Source organism: Diabrotica virgifera, chromosome 1 (genome assembly GCF_917563875.1).
Source record: "Diabrotica virgifera virgifera chromosome 1, PGI_DIABVI_V3a".
NCBI lineage: Eukaryota > Metazoa > Arthropoda > Insecta > Coleoptera > Chrysomelidae > Diabrotica > Diabrotica virgifera.
In genome coordinates, this window is record NC_065443.1 from 47,207,573 (window position 1) to 47,227,062 (window position 19,490).

Below are 19,490 nucleotides of genomic sequence, written 5' to 3' on the forward strand. Positions count from 1 at the left end.
TAAAAAATTCGTATGACAGTAATGACAGTAATGACAGATGACTTTTGCATGATGGCCGGTTTTGATGTTTAATCGATAGTTATCAATATTGTATACCTACCTAATTACTACATCTGTAAAGTTTTGATTGATTTTGTATGAATATAATTGCGAAACACTACAGAATTTTACTTTTTGACATAAATTTTATTAATAATAAGATAAATTTTGTACAATATTTTTAATAATTAAAGTAAATAAATTTTAATTTCACTCAAATAAATAATCGATTGCTGCCATTGACCACTTACATTCAATCTCGGTTAATTTGATTAATTATCGCGGCAGGTAAAGTAACATTCTTCTTTCAATACAACAAAGTGTTACTTTACTTCCGAAAATGAGGGCAAATGAGTACAATAATGAATGATTTTAGTGAAGTTTGGCGATAAACAATGATTTTAAACAAATTCGCAAAAATACATAATTTTTTCACTTCGTACAAATTTTTTTTTAGATCCGTTGGTCCTTTTTTTCTCTCTAAAATGGACTGTCGTCGAGTTATTAGTGACTTAAAATTTGAAAAACGCCAAAATAACCATTTTCAAGGTTTAATAACTCGGTTAAAGATAATTATTGTGAAAGTCGAGCAAGCGGCCGTGGAGTAACGGCATAATCGCTGGCCTCATACGCCAGTGTACGTGGGTTCGAGCACTGCTAAAGAGAAACCATTTTCATTTTCAATAATGACACGAGCCGTCTCACCGTGCCTCGGAGAGCACGTTAAGCCGTCGGTCCCCCTGGGCTAGTGTACATCGACACTAGTTACTTGAAACAGGGTTAAAGATGTAATTGGCGCCGGAACTGTCCGAAAGGCAAAAATGCCATACGATATTTTATATTATGAAACTCAGAAACTAAAAAAAATCAAAAATTAAACCTACCTCTATAAGATCCTGAAGAAATTTTTGTCATTATTTCATTAATAAGATATTATTTTTAATTATCAACAATGAGCGCTAACCGTGTATTGAGGCGGCCGTCAATGTGAGTGCGAGTGAGATTCACCATTGGACGGCTGGAATGGTGTATCTCTTTAGCACTCACCATTGACGGCCGCCTAATACGCAATTAGCGCTCATTGTTAATAATTAAAGATAAAGCTTAGTAATAAAATAGTGACAAAAATTTCTGCTGGATCTTGTAGAGGGGGCTATAAACTTTGGTTTGGTCACTTCTGACTTTCATAATAATGGATTTTAACCGAGTTATTAAACCTTCAAAATGGCTATTTTCGCATTTTTAAAATTTTAAATCGCGTATAACTCGACAACAATCAATTTTAGAGAAAAATCACAAAATACCTTTTTTTGCTCAGAATAAACCAAATCATCTAAAAAAAAATTGTTCGAAGTGAAAAAATTATTTTTGTGAATTTGTCTAAAAAAAATGTTTAAACAATTTATCGATCAAAGTACTGCCTGGCACCCACTAGATTTGTTATAAGGACCTCTTTTTGAGTAAGTTTGTGCAAAAAATTCGAATCGGAGTAATTTACCTAACGGGGGCGACGATACAGGCTAGACTAATGTGAACATATTCAGTAACATTTAATTTCTAGAATCTGCTGTTTGTGTGAATCAGAATCAACTTTTACTAAATGGCATTGGGAAGAGTATACTTTTCCTAGTTGGAGTCTACTTTTACTAGTAAATGTTGAATATAAATCTTCATTTTATATTTATAATCAACTTTTACTGAAACCAGCCGTTAGAGTTGACTCGAACTAGTAAAAGTCAACTCCAACTGGATAATCAACTTGAACTGTAACATATACACATTTTCGTTTTTCTAAATAGAAGCGTTCTGGAGGTATTTAAGAAAAACTAATTACATGGCGCCATCTTTAAAGAGCTCTAGCTCCCTTAGGAAGCATTTTCGGACTAGGTGAATTGGGTTAAATTGTTGGGTTAAATTGTCTGAGGAACCTCCTGTCTTCGTTTGTCGGTAGAGTTTCTGGACACCCTGTATAAAGGGTGTTTTAGAAAAAGGTAACACTGTCTCTAGGATGGGTAAAAAACTAAAAAATGATTGCGATTTGCTCAGTAAAAATTTTTTATGAGGCCATCCGTTTTCAAGATGAAAGGCGCCGAAGAAAAAAAATTACACATTTTTTGCGATTTTGCTGAAACTACTTGCAACATTGTAATTAAATTTTATACCAATACATTTTGGCAGCTCGTACATCTAATGAATTGGTTTTTATATCTGACTCTTATTATATAGAGGGCGCTAGTTACATGGTCTATTCATTTCTACAAGTCTATTCATTTTTTTTTAAGAATCCATTAATCTTCGACTTGCCATCGCTAAAGCCGAGCGCCGATAGTTATAATCGATAAGATAATTAGGAAAGAAGAAGCAGTTGGTAAAAGAGCTCAATACTGGTATTTAGTGGACTCTTTACTCCGTGGACGAATTTTGGGAAAAATTATTTTACATGACATCAGTAAATTTAACAACAGAAAACGTTACCAGTAAATCTCCAGAGAAAATACAAGAAGTAGATAAATATAAGAGAGTTTAAATATCGCCTCTTTGCTTCAATAAGGTGTTGAGTTATAAAGTACAATTTTACAGGAGCCTCCTTTTTAATTTACAAAAAATTATTTTCTCCAAAGGAATACATTTTTATAGTCCATCTAATATTAAGTATAACTGTTGTTTTTACTTACGTCTCTGAAACTGTTAGATAGGCCTGATGATGTAATAAATTTAGCAAAAAATTTGCATATTTACGAAAAATGTGATAATATGTCACACTTTTCCTGCAAAAATGTAATAAGATGAATCTGACACAAACTGACTTGTTTATACCGGTTTCGGAGGTTTTTTCCTCCTCATCAGTAGTTCCATATCCTCTTCTCTCCGATATCTCCAGGCATCAAACTTTGGGCCTTTCCGAATTGAACGACATTTCTTTCTTTGCAATTCGGAAAGCCCAAAGTGTGATACCTGGAGAAATCGGAGAGAAGAGGATATGGGACAATTGATGAGGAGGAAAAAACCTCCGAAACCGGTATAGATTCTTCCTGCACTCTCCGATTTTACCAGAGTATTATGCAGCTGCTGCATTTTCGTCTTGCAAAGAAATTGAAAATATTTATACATTTTAATTCATTTACTCTTTTGTAGGAGTATTAAGGAATCTTTATTGTTGAAACTTTTACCACGCTGAGTAGAAGGGTTCTGAATTATTTAAAATTCTCTCATCTTAATTTCCTCGGCATCCTGTATGATTTATAATTTTTAAAAAACTCGGGAGGTTGTAACCAAAGAAAGTATTCCACCTGTTGTCAATCTAGTGGTATGGGAACGATATTTATTGTCGTTTTCTGTGCTACTTCGATTGCTAACTAATTTTGTTTAAAAATATTCAATTTCGATTTATAGTAGAAGACCGAGATCTCCCCTTTGGGGCATTGGAACACTGCTTGCAAGTCATACACTGTGACCAGAATTTTATTGTCTTTATAGCCCCCTTCCTCCGGTGATTTTATTCTTATTCTGAGGTACTAGATTATATACCCCTGAAAGGAATGGGACGTTTCATCGCCGCCGGTTCATCGCCGCCGTTTCGATGCCGCCGGTTCATCGCCAGTCCATTTCATCGCCGGCCGTTTCATCGCCGGCCGTTTCATCGCCAGTTAGTCAGTTGATCTTGTATTATGGGATATGACACGACACGACGTTAAATTCAGTTCAAAACTTATGACAAATAAATAGATAAAAAATATTATTATATTAATTTACTGTTCTATTTCTACTTCCCCTAAATTTGATACTAAACAGTATTAAATTTGTAGTGTTAAATTATATTTTATATTATACAAGTTTAAAAGTCTATTAAAAGATAAAGTATGGCAACAGGAATGGTCATATCTCGCATTTCCTAGAATTCCTAATTAATACTAAAAATAAATAATAAACGTAACTATCGAAAATGGGTCGAAAATTCGGAAATATATCAGTTAGCGATTAACTGACTGGCGATGAACCGGCGGCATCGAAACGGCCGGCGATGAATCGGCCGGCGATGAACTGGCGGCATCGAAACGGCGGCGATGAACTGGCGGCGATGAAACGTCCTAGACCCTCTCTGAATATCCCATATTACATGGTCAAAGTATTATTGTGTTGTATCGAATTTCTATTTTTTCCTAGTCAAATAGTTCGTCGATATATTCGCTTCACCTCTCCAGCTTGTCTTGTTCAGTGGCTGTAATATTTTGTTGTTTGCCAAGTAGACTAATTCCAGTTGACCTATATAATCCAGTTATTTCTAACAACTTTTTGTACAAATTAAACTTGTTATTCTTTTACTTCAGGGCATTTGCTGCTGTACTATTTTCTTTCTTTTTTCTGAATTTTTATGTTGACTTTTTACTTGACTTTAATCTAAGTTTCAAGAGAATTATTTTAGTGATTAATCAAACTAAATTGAATTAGATCTTTCTCTTCATACTTTATGTTAACAGACAAAGCAATGTGTGCAGATTATAATACCGATAAAATTTTTTTTCTAATGTGTCTTCCCAAAGTTAAGCAGATAGTAGGGAAGTATAGGCCATCCTCGAAAAAGGTGGAGCGACAACCTGAACATTGATTGAGGAGGATAGAAGAAGATTAAGGTGAAGAAGAACTATTTGATTTTATATTCGCCACATTGCTCTATGGCATGGAGAGCTGGACCTTTACAGAGACACTAATGAAAAATTGTCGGCTTTTGAGATGTGGATATATCGACGGGTATTACGGATCAGTTGGGTTGATCGAATAAGAAATGGAACAGTCTTACATCGAATGAATAAGACCACAGAAATAACATAAACAATAAAAATTCAAAAAGGGCAGGATTGTTGATATTTGTTTCAGAGTTGTGATTGCATAGCTTCACTGAGGATGCATAGATGCTGAAATAGCTATATGGAGATGATGGTCCAACTCTTAATCAAATAAAAACAAAAACTGCCTTTATCTTTTTCATCTTTACTCAGATTTGAGTACCTGAAACTGTCTTTCTGTCCTTTTCCTAGACGAAAAGAAGGTAAATACGTGGCCAAAGTGTTCTTTATTTGTTTCTTTTATATTCGTCGTCTCTTGTGCTTATATATTGTAAAAGCCGGAAATACAGGATACAGCCAGAAAGCAGTTTCTTAACGAAAAGTATTGGATTTAAAATATTGTTTATTATATTTTTATTTCAATTATTCTACTTGTATAAAAGTAGCAAACTTTGTATCCAGGGCTTTTCGTTTTCCTCGTATTACGAGAGATGTCGCTGTTTTGCGTCTCAAAAGGTGGAAACATTGCATCGCGATGTTTTCCGTTAAATAGGCAGGATTGTTGATATTTGTTTCAGAGTTGTGACTGCATAGCTTCACTGAGGTTGCATAGATGCTGAAATAGCTATATGGAGATGGTGGTCCAACTTTCAATCAAATAAAAACAAAAACTGCCTTTATATTTAACCTTTAAAAATTCTAAAGTTACAATAATTCGGCCATGTAATGAGACATTTAGAGAGGTATAACCTTATACACCTCATAATACAGGGAATAATCGCCGGAAGAAGAGGCCCAGGTCGAATAAGAACATCCTGGCATCGAAATTTCCGGAAGTGGGATTAGGACCACCGCTAATATGTTTAGAGCTGCCGTAAACAAAGTTATTATTGCCAATATGATCGCCAACGTTCAATAATTGGACAGCGTACTGAAAGAAGAAGATATATTCAAACTTTTTCGATGTGTATAAATATGATAGAACATGCAAGAAACACCTTCTTAAAGAAGCGACAGTTACTCACTGCCCGCAATCTTGATCTGTCCCTACGATACCGCATGATAAAGTGTTATGTATATAGTGTACTGTTGCACGGTGTGGAAGCTTGGACGTTAACAGTCAGCTCGTTACGACGTTTAGAGAGCTTTGAGATGTGGGTATTTCGTCGTATGCAGAAAATTCCATGGACCGACCGCGTTAGAAATGAAGAAGTTTTAAGGCGTATGAGTAGAGAACGTGAACTCACAGAAATTGTCAAGAGACGTAAAACATCTTAGTCCAGAAAGCCACTGCGCATCCGCTAGGAAAAATATTCTAATTCGGATTTTTTGCACAATTTTACTCAAAAAGGACCCCTTTTAACAAATTTGCATGTTGCCAGGACCAAAAGTTGGTCAAAAATTTTTTAAACGTTTTTTTTTGTTTTTTTCCTAAAATTATTTTTTTGCATGCAACAAAATTTTTTTAAGTTTTTTGGATCATTCCAAACAGAAAAGGTCTTTAGTGACTTTTCTTTAAAGTTGATAGTTTTTGACATATAAGCGATTAAAAATTGAAAAATTGCCAAATCGGCCATTTTTAACCCTCAAAAGCTATGTGAAAAACTGAAAATTTGAATGTTGCCAAGGTAAGTAGATATTTTTTAAACATCGATTGATGAAATGCCGAAGAGTTTTTTGCAATACAATATTCAAAACTCCTTTGTTTTTTAATTGCTAATCAGGCGTGCGCGACACTATTTTCCACCGTTGCATGTGTATACAGTATGGTGCAAATGAAAGAAATAAATTAGTTTTCGTAAACCGGCGACTTTAAGGAAAATCCCGAAACAGGTCGATTTTTATTTTTAAATTATGATATTGTGGCATATATGGTATACTAGTGACGTCATCCATCTGGGCGTGATGACGTAATCGATAATTTTTTTAAATGAGAATAGGAGTCATGTGACAGCTCATTTGAAAGGTTTTTCAATTCTCTATTCAGTAATATAAACATTTACATAATTACTTATACAGGGTGTCCAAAAAATTTTTATTAAATTAAATTATTTGACAAATTGACAAAAAATTGAATTATTGGACACCCTGTATAAATAATGATGTAAATGTTTATATTACTGAATAGAGAATTGAAGAACCTTTCAAATGAGCTAGCACACCACCTCTATTCTCCTTTAAAAAAATCATCGATTACGTCATCACGCCCAGATGGATGACGTCACTAGTATACCATATATGCCACAATATCATAACTTAAAAATAAAAATCGATCTGTTTCGGGATTTTTCCTTAAAGTCGCCGGTTTACGAAATAACTAATTTATTTCTTTCATTTGCACCATACTGTATACACATGCAACGGTGGAAATAATGTCGCGCACGCCTGATTAGCAATTAAAAAACAAAGAAGTTTTGAATATTGTATTGCAAAAAACTCTTCGGCATTTCATCAATCGATGTTTAAAGAATATCTACTTACCTTGGCAACATTCAAATTTTCAGTTTTTCACATAGTTTTTGAGGGTTAAAAATGGCCGATTTGGCAATTTTTCAATTTTTAATCGCTTATATGTCAAAAACTATCAACTTTAGAGAAAAGTCATTAAAGACCTTTTCTGTTTGGAATGATCCAAAAAATCTAAAAAAAATTTGTTCCATGCAAAAAAAAATAATTATAGGAGAAAAACAAAAAAAAACGTTTAAAGAATTTTTGACCAACTTTTGGTCCTGGCAACATGCAAATTTGTTAAAAGGGGTCCTTTTTGAGTAAGATTGTGCAAAAAATCCGAATTAGAGTATTTTTCTTAGCGGATGCTCAGTGGCTTTCTGGACTATCTTATCTTGGACACATATTTAGACACGACAGGTATAACTTCCTTCAATTTATTATGGAAGGGAAAATAAAAGGAAGACGCGGTCCGGGTAGACGACAAATGACCTGGCTGCGCAACATCAAAGAATGGACAGGATTAGATTTTCAGTCTAATAAGAAAAGCCCAAAATAGAGAAGACTTTGCAGAAGTCATCGCCAACATTCGCTAAGAAGAGGGCACCCAAAGAAGAAGAAGAAGATAAATATGATGAAATATCTGCTAAATTTCAAAAATATATTTTAGAGTAATCTGATATTCTTCGTCTAGATGTGTCTATCCGTGACGAATGTTGGCGATCACCATGATAATCTTTATCTTATCTGCAGCAGAGCAGAAAAGCTGTAAAGATGTTGTGTTGTGGTTCAGAGGTTCTCTAACCAGGATGTTATTCTTCTTCCTGGACCTCGCTTCCCAAATATTTTCCTTGCATGATATCTTGTAGGATTTATTTATTTTTATTTATTACGCGCAACAGGCCTTGTAGGCCTAGGGCTAAAATTTTTACATTTCTGATTACATAAATAATAAATAACTTTATATAACTTACATAATTTATAAATTTTATTTAATTATACTTCAGTCTATTTATACACTCCTTTACCACCTCCCTCCATCTCCTTCTGTACAATGCTAGCTCTTTCCATCTCTCAGTGTTACTTTTCTTCAAGTCTTCATACACACTGTCCTTCCATCTTTTCCTTGGTCTGCCTTTCCTTCTCTCTTTTATTGGTCTCCGTGAGAGTACCATTTTTGGCATTCATTTACTTTCTATTCTCTCGATGTGTCCCAAATGCCGTATTCTCTGTGCTTTGATCGTCGCCGTGATCGTGGGCTCTTGATATAATTCTTCCAATTCTTTATTGGTTCTTCTTCTCCACTGACCTTCTATTTTCACACCTCCATATATTGCTCTTTGCATCTTTCTCTCCCATCTTTCTAAAAGGTCTGTTTCTGACTTTTTGAGCACCCATGTCTCGCATGCGTATGTTACTGTAGGTCTGATAACAGTCTTATAAATTCTTATTCTTGTTTTTCTTAATACGTATTTGGATTTTAATAATGTGCGTAATGCTCTATATTTTTTATTTCGTTTAGCTATTCTTGCCTTTATCTCCCCTTCTTCATGACCATTTTCATCTATTTGGGCTACCAGGTAAATAATTTCTTTGGCTCTTTTGAACGAGTATGTTTTTTCTTCCATCTATTTGTACTATGCTATTATTTTCTTTTTCTTATTGGTTCTCTCCCATTATCATATACTTTGTCTTTTCTTCATTTATTTTAAGTCCGAATTTTTTTGCTTGTGTTATTATGTTTTTCATTAACTTTTGTGTTCTTTTTTGAATGTTACTAATAGCCTCAGATCATCTGCAAATGCTATGCATTGGTGGCCGTTTTTAAATATTGTTTCTTGGATGTTTATTCTGCTTTTCCTGATTATTCCTTCCAATGTTAGATTAAATGCCGTTGTTGATAGTGGGTCTCCTTGTCGTAATCCTTCCTTGGTTTCAAACTTTTTGGATGTATACCCTTTCTATGCTATTTCGTTTGTTGTGTTTTCCATCGTCATCTTTACCATCCTGACAATTTTACTTGGTATCCCCAATTCTTTCATCAGTTCGTACATCTGATGTCTACTTACTGTATCGTAGGCCTGCTTAAAGTCGATGAACAAAGCGTATAGTACTGTTTTATGTTCGTAACAGGTAGTCTGTATTTCTTTTAAGGCAAATATTTGGGCCGTCGTTGATCTTTTGTTTCTCAAACCTGCCTGGTATTCTGCCAATATTTTTGCCGAATATTGATTTAGCCTTTTTTTTATACTTTGTGCCAAGATTTTGTAAACTATTTCTACTAGTGCGATGCCTCTGTAGTTTTCGCATAGCATTCTATCACCTTTTTTATGTATAGAGCATATCCTTGGCTTGTAGGATTGCATATCTAAATTCATTTTGCAGAATGTGTCCAATCAAATTTGATGTTGGTCAGTAGAGAGCGGAATATATGCAAAGTGCATATAGGTGCATATATTGCATATTTTCAGACAACAAACACAACATTGCATATTTAAGCTAAACACGATTTATTTTGCATATTTTAAAAATAAATTATTTAAAAGTTTAAAATTTTCCTCTCTTAGTTGGAATTTTATAGCTTCGATATGAACGAGCTCGTTATTTATCTATGTATCGCTCATTATTATCTATCTGGACTTTCCCATTACTACCTGAATTTAACAATTATGGGTGTTCCCAGAAAAATATTATTTTATGCATCATGTCCCACAAAAGAAATTTTTCTGGAAAGAGTGTTTTTATTCGACCAATTCGCTTTTACGAGAATTCGGCTTCGATTGTTTGAGGAAAGTTGTACGTATTTTTGAAGGCAACTTTTCTGAAGATCTTACGACTTGGCAAATTAGTTTACTGCCTAAATTAAAATATTGTCCTATAACATCAGTAGATGTAGAACGAACCCTTTCTGTGTCCAAACACGTTTTTAGTGATAGAAGGCAAAAGTTGCTAGTTGAAAATTTTGAAAAATATTTGATTAAAAATTCATACTATAATTTAGATTCTTAATTTAATTATAATATCAGTTTTTGTGTGTCATTTCATTTGTTTTTATGTGAAAAATAAATATGTATTAAACATAAATGTAGGTTGAATTTTTTAAACATAAACGTTTATATTTAATATATTGTTTTATTTTTGAGTATTTTTAATATGCATTTGCATATTTAGACAAATTTAGAAAAAATACCTGCATATTTGTAGTAAAAGTAATGCATATAATATATGCGCATATTTTGGTAATGTTTTGTTGCATATATTCCGCTCTCTAGTGGTCAGTAACTCTCCGTTATTCTTTATTCTTCTGAAGACCTCCTAATTTGTAACCCGGTAAATCCACGGGATTTTAAGAATTCTTCGATAGCTACATCTCAATTTCTTCCAATTTTCTGAACATAATATATCTTTGTTCAAGGTCAACGATTTAACTTCATATAAAGATCGAGCGCAATCTGAACATTTTTGATTCAACAAAGAAGAACTATTTGATTACGCCATATATTCACACTGTTTCAATTGGTAGATGATTATATTTTAGATTAATCTGACATACTGTGTCAAAATGTTTTTTTTACAAAAATTTAGTAACTACTTAGACCTCGCTTGGTACAAGTACATTGAAAGTATATATTGCTCCTCCAGTAATTGAAACAAACATTGAGAAATATTCGTACTTACCAGTTAAGAAAATCGCCAACAGCTTCTTTGATATCTGTAACAAAAAAATATTTCACAAATTCGGCTTATATTTACTCAAAATATTATAAGGTAGACCTTTATAGGTCTTTAGAGGTAGGTAATATTATAAGTCTTCCTTGTATGTAGACATGACTCTGTCTGTTTTTCAATGTGCCTCCAGTAAGTTGTCATTCCATCTTTTTTGTGGTCTTCCCACTGATCGCCTTCCTATTGGGGAACCGTCTCTCGCCGTCCTTACTATTCTATTTGTTGTCATTCGGCTTATGTGGCCATTCCATTCTACTGTTCTGTTTTTCACCCAATTATAAATGTTGTCCACCTTGCATCTCCGTTGCATATCTGCACTTCTAGCTCTATCCCACAGTGTTTTGCCATCCAGCTTTCGCAGTGTTTTCATCTCTACTGTTTCTAGCATTCTTTTTGTCCTTTCTGTATCAGGTCGTGTTTCAGCCGAGTATGTCATTGTTGGTCTGATGACTGTTTTGTAAGTTTTGCCTTTCACTTCTTTTCTGATGTTTTTATTTCTCCATATTGTTTCATTCAGGCAACCTATGGCTGTGTTTGCTTTATTCACCTGATCTTCCACTTCTGTTTCGAGCTTTCCGTAGCTAGATAGTGTGAAGTCTAGATACTTAAACTCCATGACTTGTTCTATTATTTGACCATCCAGCTCTAATTTACACCTTATTTGATCTGCTATTATAACCATGCATTTAGTGTTTTTTGGGGAAATTAACATGTTAAATTTTCTAGCGGTTATATTAAATTCGTGCAGCATACGTTGTAAATCATCTTTACTTTTAGAGATTTGAATTGCATCGTCTGCATAGCAAATTATTTTAAGTTGTTTTTCTCCCATTTGGTATCCATTTTTTTCTTATTTTTTTATTACATCATCCATGATCAGGTTGAACACTAGAGGACTCAGGGAATCTCCCTGTCTTATCCCATTGCCAGCTTCAACTGGGTCAGTTAGTCCTTTATCTACTTTTATTTTTATTGTGTTGTTCTGGTAGATATTTTCGATCGTTTTAATTATTCCTAGAGGTACTTACCTCGCGTACAATAAATGGCTAACGTCCTTTAATTTGACCCTGTCAAATGTTTTCTTATGGTCCACGAAATATAAGTAGGCCGGTTGGTTGAATTTTAATTTTTCTTGAACCTTCCTCATTATAAATATAGCGTCGGTGCATGATCTTCCCGACCTAAAACCTTGTTTATCTTCTGCTAATGTTATAATTTTATTCAGTTTGTTTGTTATCACTTTGGTCGTTAATTTTAGTGTTGTGTTTAATAAATTAATTCCTCTGTAATTCTCTAAATCTAATATTATAAGGTGGTGTGCAGATTTTTTAGTAAGTTTAAGGATAACTGGCAGCAGTGTATTGCGGTTAAATAATTAATAAGGAGAAACATTTATAAATACTCTCAATAAAGTGTTCTACGAATTAGAACCTAGCATTTTCAAGTACTGATTGCAGTTGCTGTTATCGATGTTTGATAATAAAATGTTCTTAATATTATGAGTTACATAATTAAGAGAAATAAATTTACCAGTAATTTCAATGTAACAGCCAAACGGCTAAAGACATAGAACAAGACATGATCCAAAAGTCGCTTTTTCCATGAAAGCAATCTGTTATAAATTGGTCATAAGACATTTGGCTTATTGTATGTATATCTTCCATGCATTCATGATACCCATTCCAGGATTCTGCAATCTTTTAACAGCGTATACAGGTCTGAAAAATGGGCATCGTAATATGTTCTTGGAGTCACGTGTACAGGAGTACTTTGTTCGGTGCATGTCCAAAAAGGAAACTTGTTACGACTCTGAGCTAATTGCTGCTTATTTTCCGCATTACTTGAGTTCTATTAGCACGCACCGTCTCTCTCTCTTGTCGTTTCCCCATTACTCAGGATCGTGATTTCTTCCAATATTCCTAACAATTTTTTTCATTGGTATCTATCTTCAGCTGCTCTAAGAGCTTCACAGAATGAGTTTCCAGCTGAATGAGTTTAATTTGGTCGGATAATCTAGTTGGTGATCGTCCTCTTGATCTTCTCCCCGAAAAGTTTCCAAAAACATTTATTAATCTCTCCAAACTATCGTCACTTATGCGAACCACGTAACCAAGAATTGCAAAATTCGTTGCAGACATATTGTGGACAGCCTTTTTATCTCGAGTTGGCTTAGAACGGAAAAGTGTGTCCTATAAGCTGTCCAAGGTATGCGCAGCATTTTTCTCCAGCACCACATCTCAAAGGCATAATTTTTTTGGCACTCGCGTCCAAGTTTCTGCTCCGTATATTGAGAATATAAGGGCATTTACCAGTCTCATCTTGATATTTTGAGAAATTGATCTGTCTTTCCAAACTTTAGTTAGGCGACTCATCGCATTTTTTGCCATACCAATACGTCTCCGAACTTCTGCTTCACAGTTACCATCGTTAGTTATACTAGACCCGAGATAGATAAAGGTGTTTACTATCTGGTATTCCTGTAACATGTTAGCCAGTTGAATAGTGTCGGATCTGTCGACCATAATTATTTTTGCCTTAGCTTTATTGATTTTCTATTAGCACACGTCAATCCAATATATATTTTGTCTTTTGTTTGACTGAGCAAGTTTTCCTAGTGAGATATGTGATCATCGGATCCAGAGTTTTTTCCAGTGACGAACGATCTTGAGAAGAGCATGTAAAGAAGAGCACGTAAAGAAGAGCATGTCTAGAACAGTCTTGACATTACCACGGCGAGCTTGGGATGGAAGTATTTCGTAGATTATGCTTCTCTGTCAAGTTCATTAGTTATTTCATTACCATCTATTCCCCAGTGACCTGAAACACATACCAGTGTGACACCGTTATAGTACACCAGTCTACCGAGCTCCTCTCGGAACTCCTACACTAGCCTAGAATCTGCCGTTTTAAAACCGTGTTTACCAGGTATAACTTTGCAGTTTGAGCAGACAGTTACTTCTGCTTCATATCTCTGGGATGATATATTATCATCATCCATTCGGCATCATCAGTCTTTTTCTCGGAGACACGGGTGATGACCATGGGGGGCTTGGTCATATTATTGAGATTGACAACATTTAAGTATGTTCCCTTCTGCAAGTTTTATTCGAGTTACTCGATGTTTTATGGAACTGCAGAAATTGATCCTGATTTCCGCTAGGAGGACCATCCACTGCTTGCTATAATATGTAGTTTGTTGATGATTAGATTTAACAGAGCTTAATCTAGTTAAGTATCAGAATGGTGTCTGAGTCTCTGTACCACCGCTATCTTGAATATTTTCTTGTTGTCTTTAAGGTGAACGATATAGTAGCATCGCCTTTGATAATATCTGCCTCAAAGAACCAACAAAATGCTAGTAAAAAACAAGTCTGAACGCGGCACATAACTTTGCCTTTACAAATCAATAATAATTATTAATAAAAAATGTAGATACGTCTAAAAATCAAACAATTTATGAAACGTTTCAGATTGGCCGCCTTTTAAAAAATCAAACTGTATTTAATTCTTTAAATCGTTATTAGCTAACACGGTTACTAATCACTTGATTTGCGTACAAATTACAAATTACTTTTTACAAATCACTTGATTTGTAAAAAGTACATAAAAATACACATAATAATTTTAAAAGTTATGCATCGTCTAAAATTATGTTCAAAAACTAAGAACATGGTTATTCATTTTTAAAATTATGTTCATTTTCATAGTTGATTCTTTCGTGAACAGATTATCTGTTTCCACTAATTTTTTTTATTATTTTAGATTTTTCTTTGGTTTTCACACAGTTAGCAAAGGTTTGCTCAAACTTCTTTTTTGAACTTATACTGGGTGGAAGAAAAGAATTGTTGTTATGTTAAATTTGAGACACTCTGTGGGGAGGATAAAGTACAAGTATGAGTATACTTCGAAATTGTATTGTACTCTTATGTTTTAAGAACTTTTTTTTTGAATATCCCTGATACCGGTTTTTAACTGAAACAAAGCTAAGCAAACAATAAAATTTAACAGTTAACAAAACTTTAAAAACAGAAAGGCACATAACGTTAAGAGATCTGGTCGACACCACGACACGTACAAGAGTTATTTGTCGACCAGGTGGGCGGTATGCACAGTGCAACATAAGAGAGACGAGATTGTTTAATGAAGGCTCTGTGACGCTTTGGGGTAAAATTTCCTGGAGACTAAGTACAGATTTGGTGTTTTACGTGGGGGCTCTTTAAATAGCGAGAGAGCTACATTACACAGATTTTCTTTCTTGGAACACATTGTTCCTTTCGCACTTTATATAGGAAATAATTCCATCTTAGTGTATGATAAGTGATAAGAAATGACCTCCTCACGTATCGCATGTCGTTACTCCATATTTAAGTGAAGTAAATATTCAGATATTAAACTGGCTCCCTTACAGTCTCGACATGACTCCTATTAATCACTTATGGGCTATTGTCGGTAGACAATTGAAGGGCTCGGGGCAACAAGGGACCTAAGCCTCTTTTGAAAAGTTTTGAGTAAATCACGTTTAAAGTTTTTGACAAAATCCTGAAATCACATTTTTATATTTTATATTGTTTACCTTAATTCCTTACATGCATAATAAAGTATTAAATATATATTTTCAAAAAAGGATACAAAATGAAACTGCATGTTTTAAGAAAAAATTTATTAAACAAATAAATGTGGCTTATGACCTTTTTGAAAATAACAAAATGAATATAAATTCTTAAAGAAAGAATATACCTACAATATTAATTTACATTAAAAAAATCGGTTTCATCACCCCTGTCTAGTTCCTCTGCTTCATCAACATTATAGTCTTGTTCAATGTTACTTGTACTGTTTTCAATAATACTGATATAAAACTGCTGGTTTATGGGAGGAATATATTGTAAAAGTTTCTTTATATCTTGAATTTTTTTGATGTTAAGTACTATTGGTCCTCCATATTTTTTTTTTAAGTTTTTTGTTGTTAATATGTTGTCACCAAACTTTACACCCCTCTTACCAACATTTACTTCATCAAATGCTCCATTTAGGGTGTGTTTAATGAATATTGAATTTGGGTGTTCGCTATCGAACCGAAAGCAGCGCACGTCTGTAAAATTGAGTGGTTGTTTCTCGGTGGTACATGTTTTTTTCGTTATAACTATCTCATCAAAACTATAAAAATCGTCTTGAGACATTTCAACTACTGCAAATGGATTTTTCCTGTTCGATTTTCTCACAATTTCAAACCATTCTTCTGGAGAAAATACTTGTGTAACATATTTTTTATGTTTTTCTATTAAAGCAAAATCTCTATCTGAAGGCAAATGAGTGTGACCAGATACGAGAAAACGATGTTCTATGGTTTTGTAAAATTTTTCCCTAACTAATTGCAGCCACAACGCCATTATTAGCCAATTCTTGTTTTGGCCCCCGCAGTTATCAGTAAAGACTACAAGATTTTCAGATCTTGTTGGCTTACTGGTTATATACTTTAGAAGTACACTAGCAATTTCGGAACTTCCTCTTTTTGCAACTGACTCTGTCCACATAAACATATGACCTTGCCCAGATACACAATCATGTATGCCAAGATTGTAGGTCCATGCTTTTCTAAGGTAAAATGCTACGCCAACAGTCAATGAAGGTGTGGGTAAGGTTTGTTGCAAGTCAAATGAAATTATGTCGGTGTTGTGAATTTCTTCATTTTTCTTTATTTCGTCTTTAAGGTTTTGCTGCATTGCCTGCGCACGAGTTTGATGTAGGCGTAATTTTACTTGGAGATGTTCAGCCTCAGATTCGTTAGCGTTATTTGAACTTATTATAATATTTAGTGAATCACAAGTTGAACACGTATCGGTTTTTGGCATCTTAAATCCTATGTTGTATTCTAAGTTAAAAATTCTTCGGTACCGATCCTCTTTAACTGGAATAATATTACGTTCTTTACACCATGCAATGTAGTAATCTTTATACAGACTTGAAACACTAAGATCATGGTTGATGTAGACTCTGTTAGGATTATCGATTCTACTATAATGGCTAACATATTTAGGGATATTTCTAATGTGGTCGTGAACTGATTGTACCATTTCTGGTAAAACTTTGTTCGGTCTATTGTGATGTTTACCTCTTTGATCTTTTTTTGGTGTTGCCCTGCCTTCAGAAATTTGTTTAGAAATTAGTTTAATTCGTTTAGTTGAGTTTTGTAGTCCATGGACTGATAAGAACTCTTGTTTGCAAATTTGCACATCTACTCCGTTTACTTTTACAAAATACAAATTGGTAAATTTTCTTATGGACTCCTGTCTTTTTGTTTTTTGCTTGTAGCTTCTCTTTTTATTTATAACCTTTATTGTGGAAAATAAATATGTGTTCTGTTTTTCATATGTCTCTAAATCCCAAAACCCGTTAAATATAGATAATTCGGTACCCCGGAGCAGTTCTCTGCACTTTTTTTTGCACTTACACGGATCTCCAATCTTCTTCGCTTCTTTTGCTGCACCTCTCAAACTTATATAGACGTGCCCCAAGTTTCGACGTTTCTTTGCTTTTGTTTTCTTTCTTTCTTCAATGTTAACTTTTCTCCATCGGCTTGGTGAAAGTTTTTCTGGGGTCAAAATAATTGAACCTCTGTTGCCTTCTACTTGTCTTTGATTATTGTCTGCAGTTGCAATATGGTATTGTCGACTCCTCTAAAACAATACACGTACTTTAGAGCTACTACAGGCCAAATCAACACACTTTGAATAAATTTTTTTTCCTGGCCTATTTAGATTGTGTTAAAATAACGAGTACTCATAGTGGACGATTAGGCGAAGAAAAATGCAAAATTTTAAATTTTTATCTCAAGCCGTTTCCGAAATATGGTTGTGTAAAGTTTTCCAAAAAAATCCAAAACACCGCGACCATAATTTTTCAAATGGTTGTTGAAGCTGTCCTTATGGAGCTAGAATGCTGGGACAGGTGTCATTTTGCAGAATTCTTAAAGCTGTTTACAGTGATATAATATTATACAACATGATGTTATGATAATCAAGTTTTTCTCGAACAAAAAAATATATATTGTGATTAAGTTTTTTTTACAATAAGTACTTACATAATTAAATTTTTTTTATAATATTCCTACAAAAACATAGAACTGTTGTTAATAACATATAAAAATTTTATCATGGGATGGTGATGGGTTCAACATAAAAAACATTATCCATCACCATCCCATGATAAAATTTTTATATGTTATTAACAACAGTACTATGTATTTGTAGAAATATTATGAAAATTTTAAATTATGTACTTTTTGGAAAAAAACTTAATCAAAATATTCAAAATATATTTTTTTGGTTGAGAAAAACCTTTTTATCATAACATCATGTTGTATATTATATTATCAAAAGAGCTTTAAAAATGCTGCAAAATAACACTTCTCCCAGCATTCTAGCTCAATTAGGACAGCTTCTACAACCATTTAAAAAAAATTTTGGTCACGGTGTTTTGGATTTTTTTGGAAAACTTTACACAACCACATTTCGGAAACGGTCTAAGATAAAAATTTGATATTTTGTATTTTTGTTTCCCTTATTCGCCAGTATGAGTATTCCAAATTCTAAACAAATCTGAAGAGGGGTGAAAATTAGATGTGTTAAGTTGATATAGTTGATATTCTTTAGTCAAGAAGGGACCAAGCCACCTACTAAATAAAATACTTTTTTGGCCTTAAAACGTGTCATTGACAAACGAATTTAGATAGAATATAAATGTTAAGGCCTCTTTATCAATAAAAAAATTAAAAACAGGTTATTTATGGCTACGTTTTACTAAAAAAGTAAATTTAATGTTATTATAACTTTTTAAAACACAAGCCACATATCCTACAGCAAGAAGGTCTGAAGCCACTAAAATGTTTACTTACCCTTTTCGGAGAAGATTCATCACTTTCACTGGAACTCGTGAGGGGAGAATATTCTCGATCCTTCACAGAATCGTCAGAGTCAAAATCCGAATCGGAACTACTGTTTTTTTCCTTATAAAATAATTGTTTTTCTTCCAGCACTCGTCGATCACGTGTCGCCATGTTGATTTTACTGTGGCTTATGAAGTTCTTGCTTCAAAATTTTCCGTGATTTTGCGAGTCGGCAACAAGGTCGTTATAGCCTGGCGGCGACATCTATAGCCCGATAGCTGTAAAACTTCGCTGGAAGCTGGAGACCACTGTTACAGAGCCAGTTTTACTGAAATCTTCAAATTTCTAAAAATGTGGCTTAGGTCCCTTGTTGCCCCGAGCCCTTCAATTAAGACTTTGTCAGCCCCTTCTTGTTTCCCCGTAATACATAGAAACTATGGTTACTGCTATCTGAAACTCCGTAAACCAAAATGAAATAGCCTGCTTAATATCCAACCTGCCTAGCTAGGAGGTATGAAGTCATTATTAGATTAAGAGGAACAACACGCGATATTAAGAATTATTTTATTTTATGTTTTTTCTGTTTTTAGTTTTGTTAACTGTTGTTA

General features: G+C 33.9%; 1 protein-coding gene across 1 annotated transcript; it reads right to left on the bottom strand.

The window, feature by feature from the left end:
* Positions 1 to 15,642: 15,642 nt before the first annotated feature.
* On the bottom strand, positions 15,643 to 19,153 carry LOC114327476 (uncharacterized). Its single transcript, XM_028276112.2, has 2 exons — positions 18,892 to 19,153; positions 15,643 to 17,674 (listed from the first exon to the last, which is right to left on the bottom strand). Exons 1-2 carry the CDS (start codon positions 19,051 to 19,053, stop codon positions 15,743 to 15,745), a joined length of 2,094 nt encoding a protein of 697 aa, XP_028131913.2. The 5' UTR covers positions 19,054 to 19,153; the 3' UTR covers positions 15,643 to 15,742.
* Between the last annotated feature and the right edge of the window lie 337 nt (positions 19,154 to 19,490).

Coding starts and splice junctions, on each gene's coding strand:
- LOC114327476 (XM_028276112.2), bottom strand. CDS start 19,053: ATGGCGACACGTGATCGACGAGTGCTGGAAGAAAAACAATTATTTTAT. Junction 17,675..18,891: donor ATGAATCTTCTCCGAAAAGG/GTAAGTAAACAT, acceptor GTATTGTTTTAG/AGGAGTCGACAATACCATAT.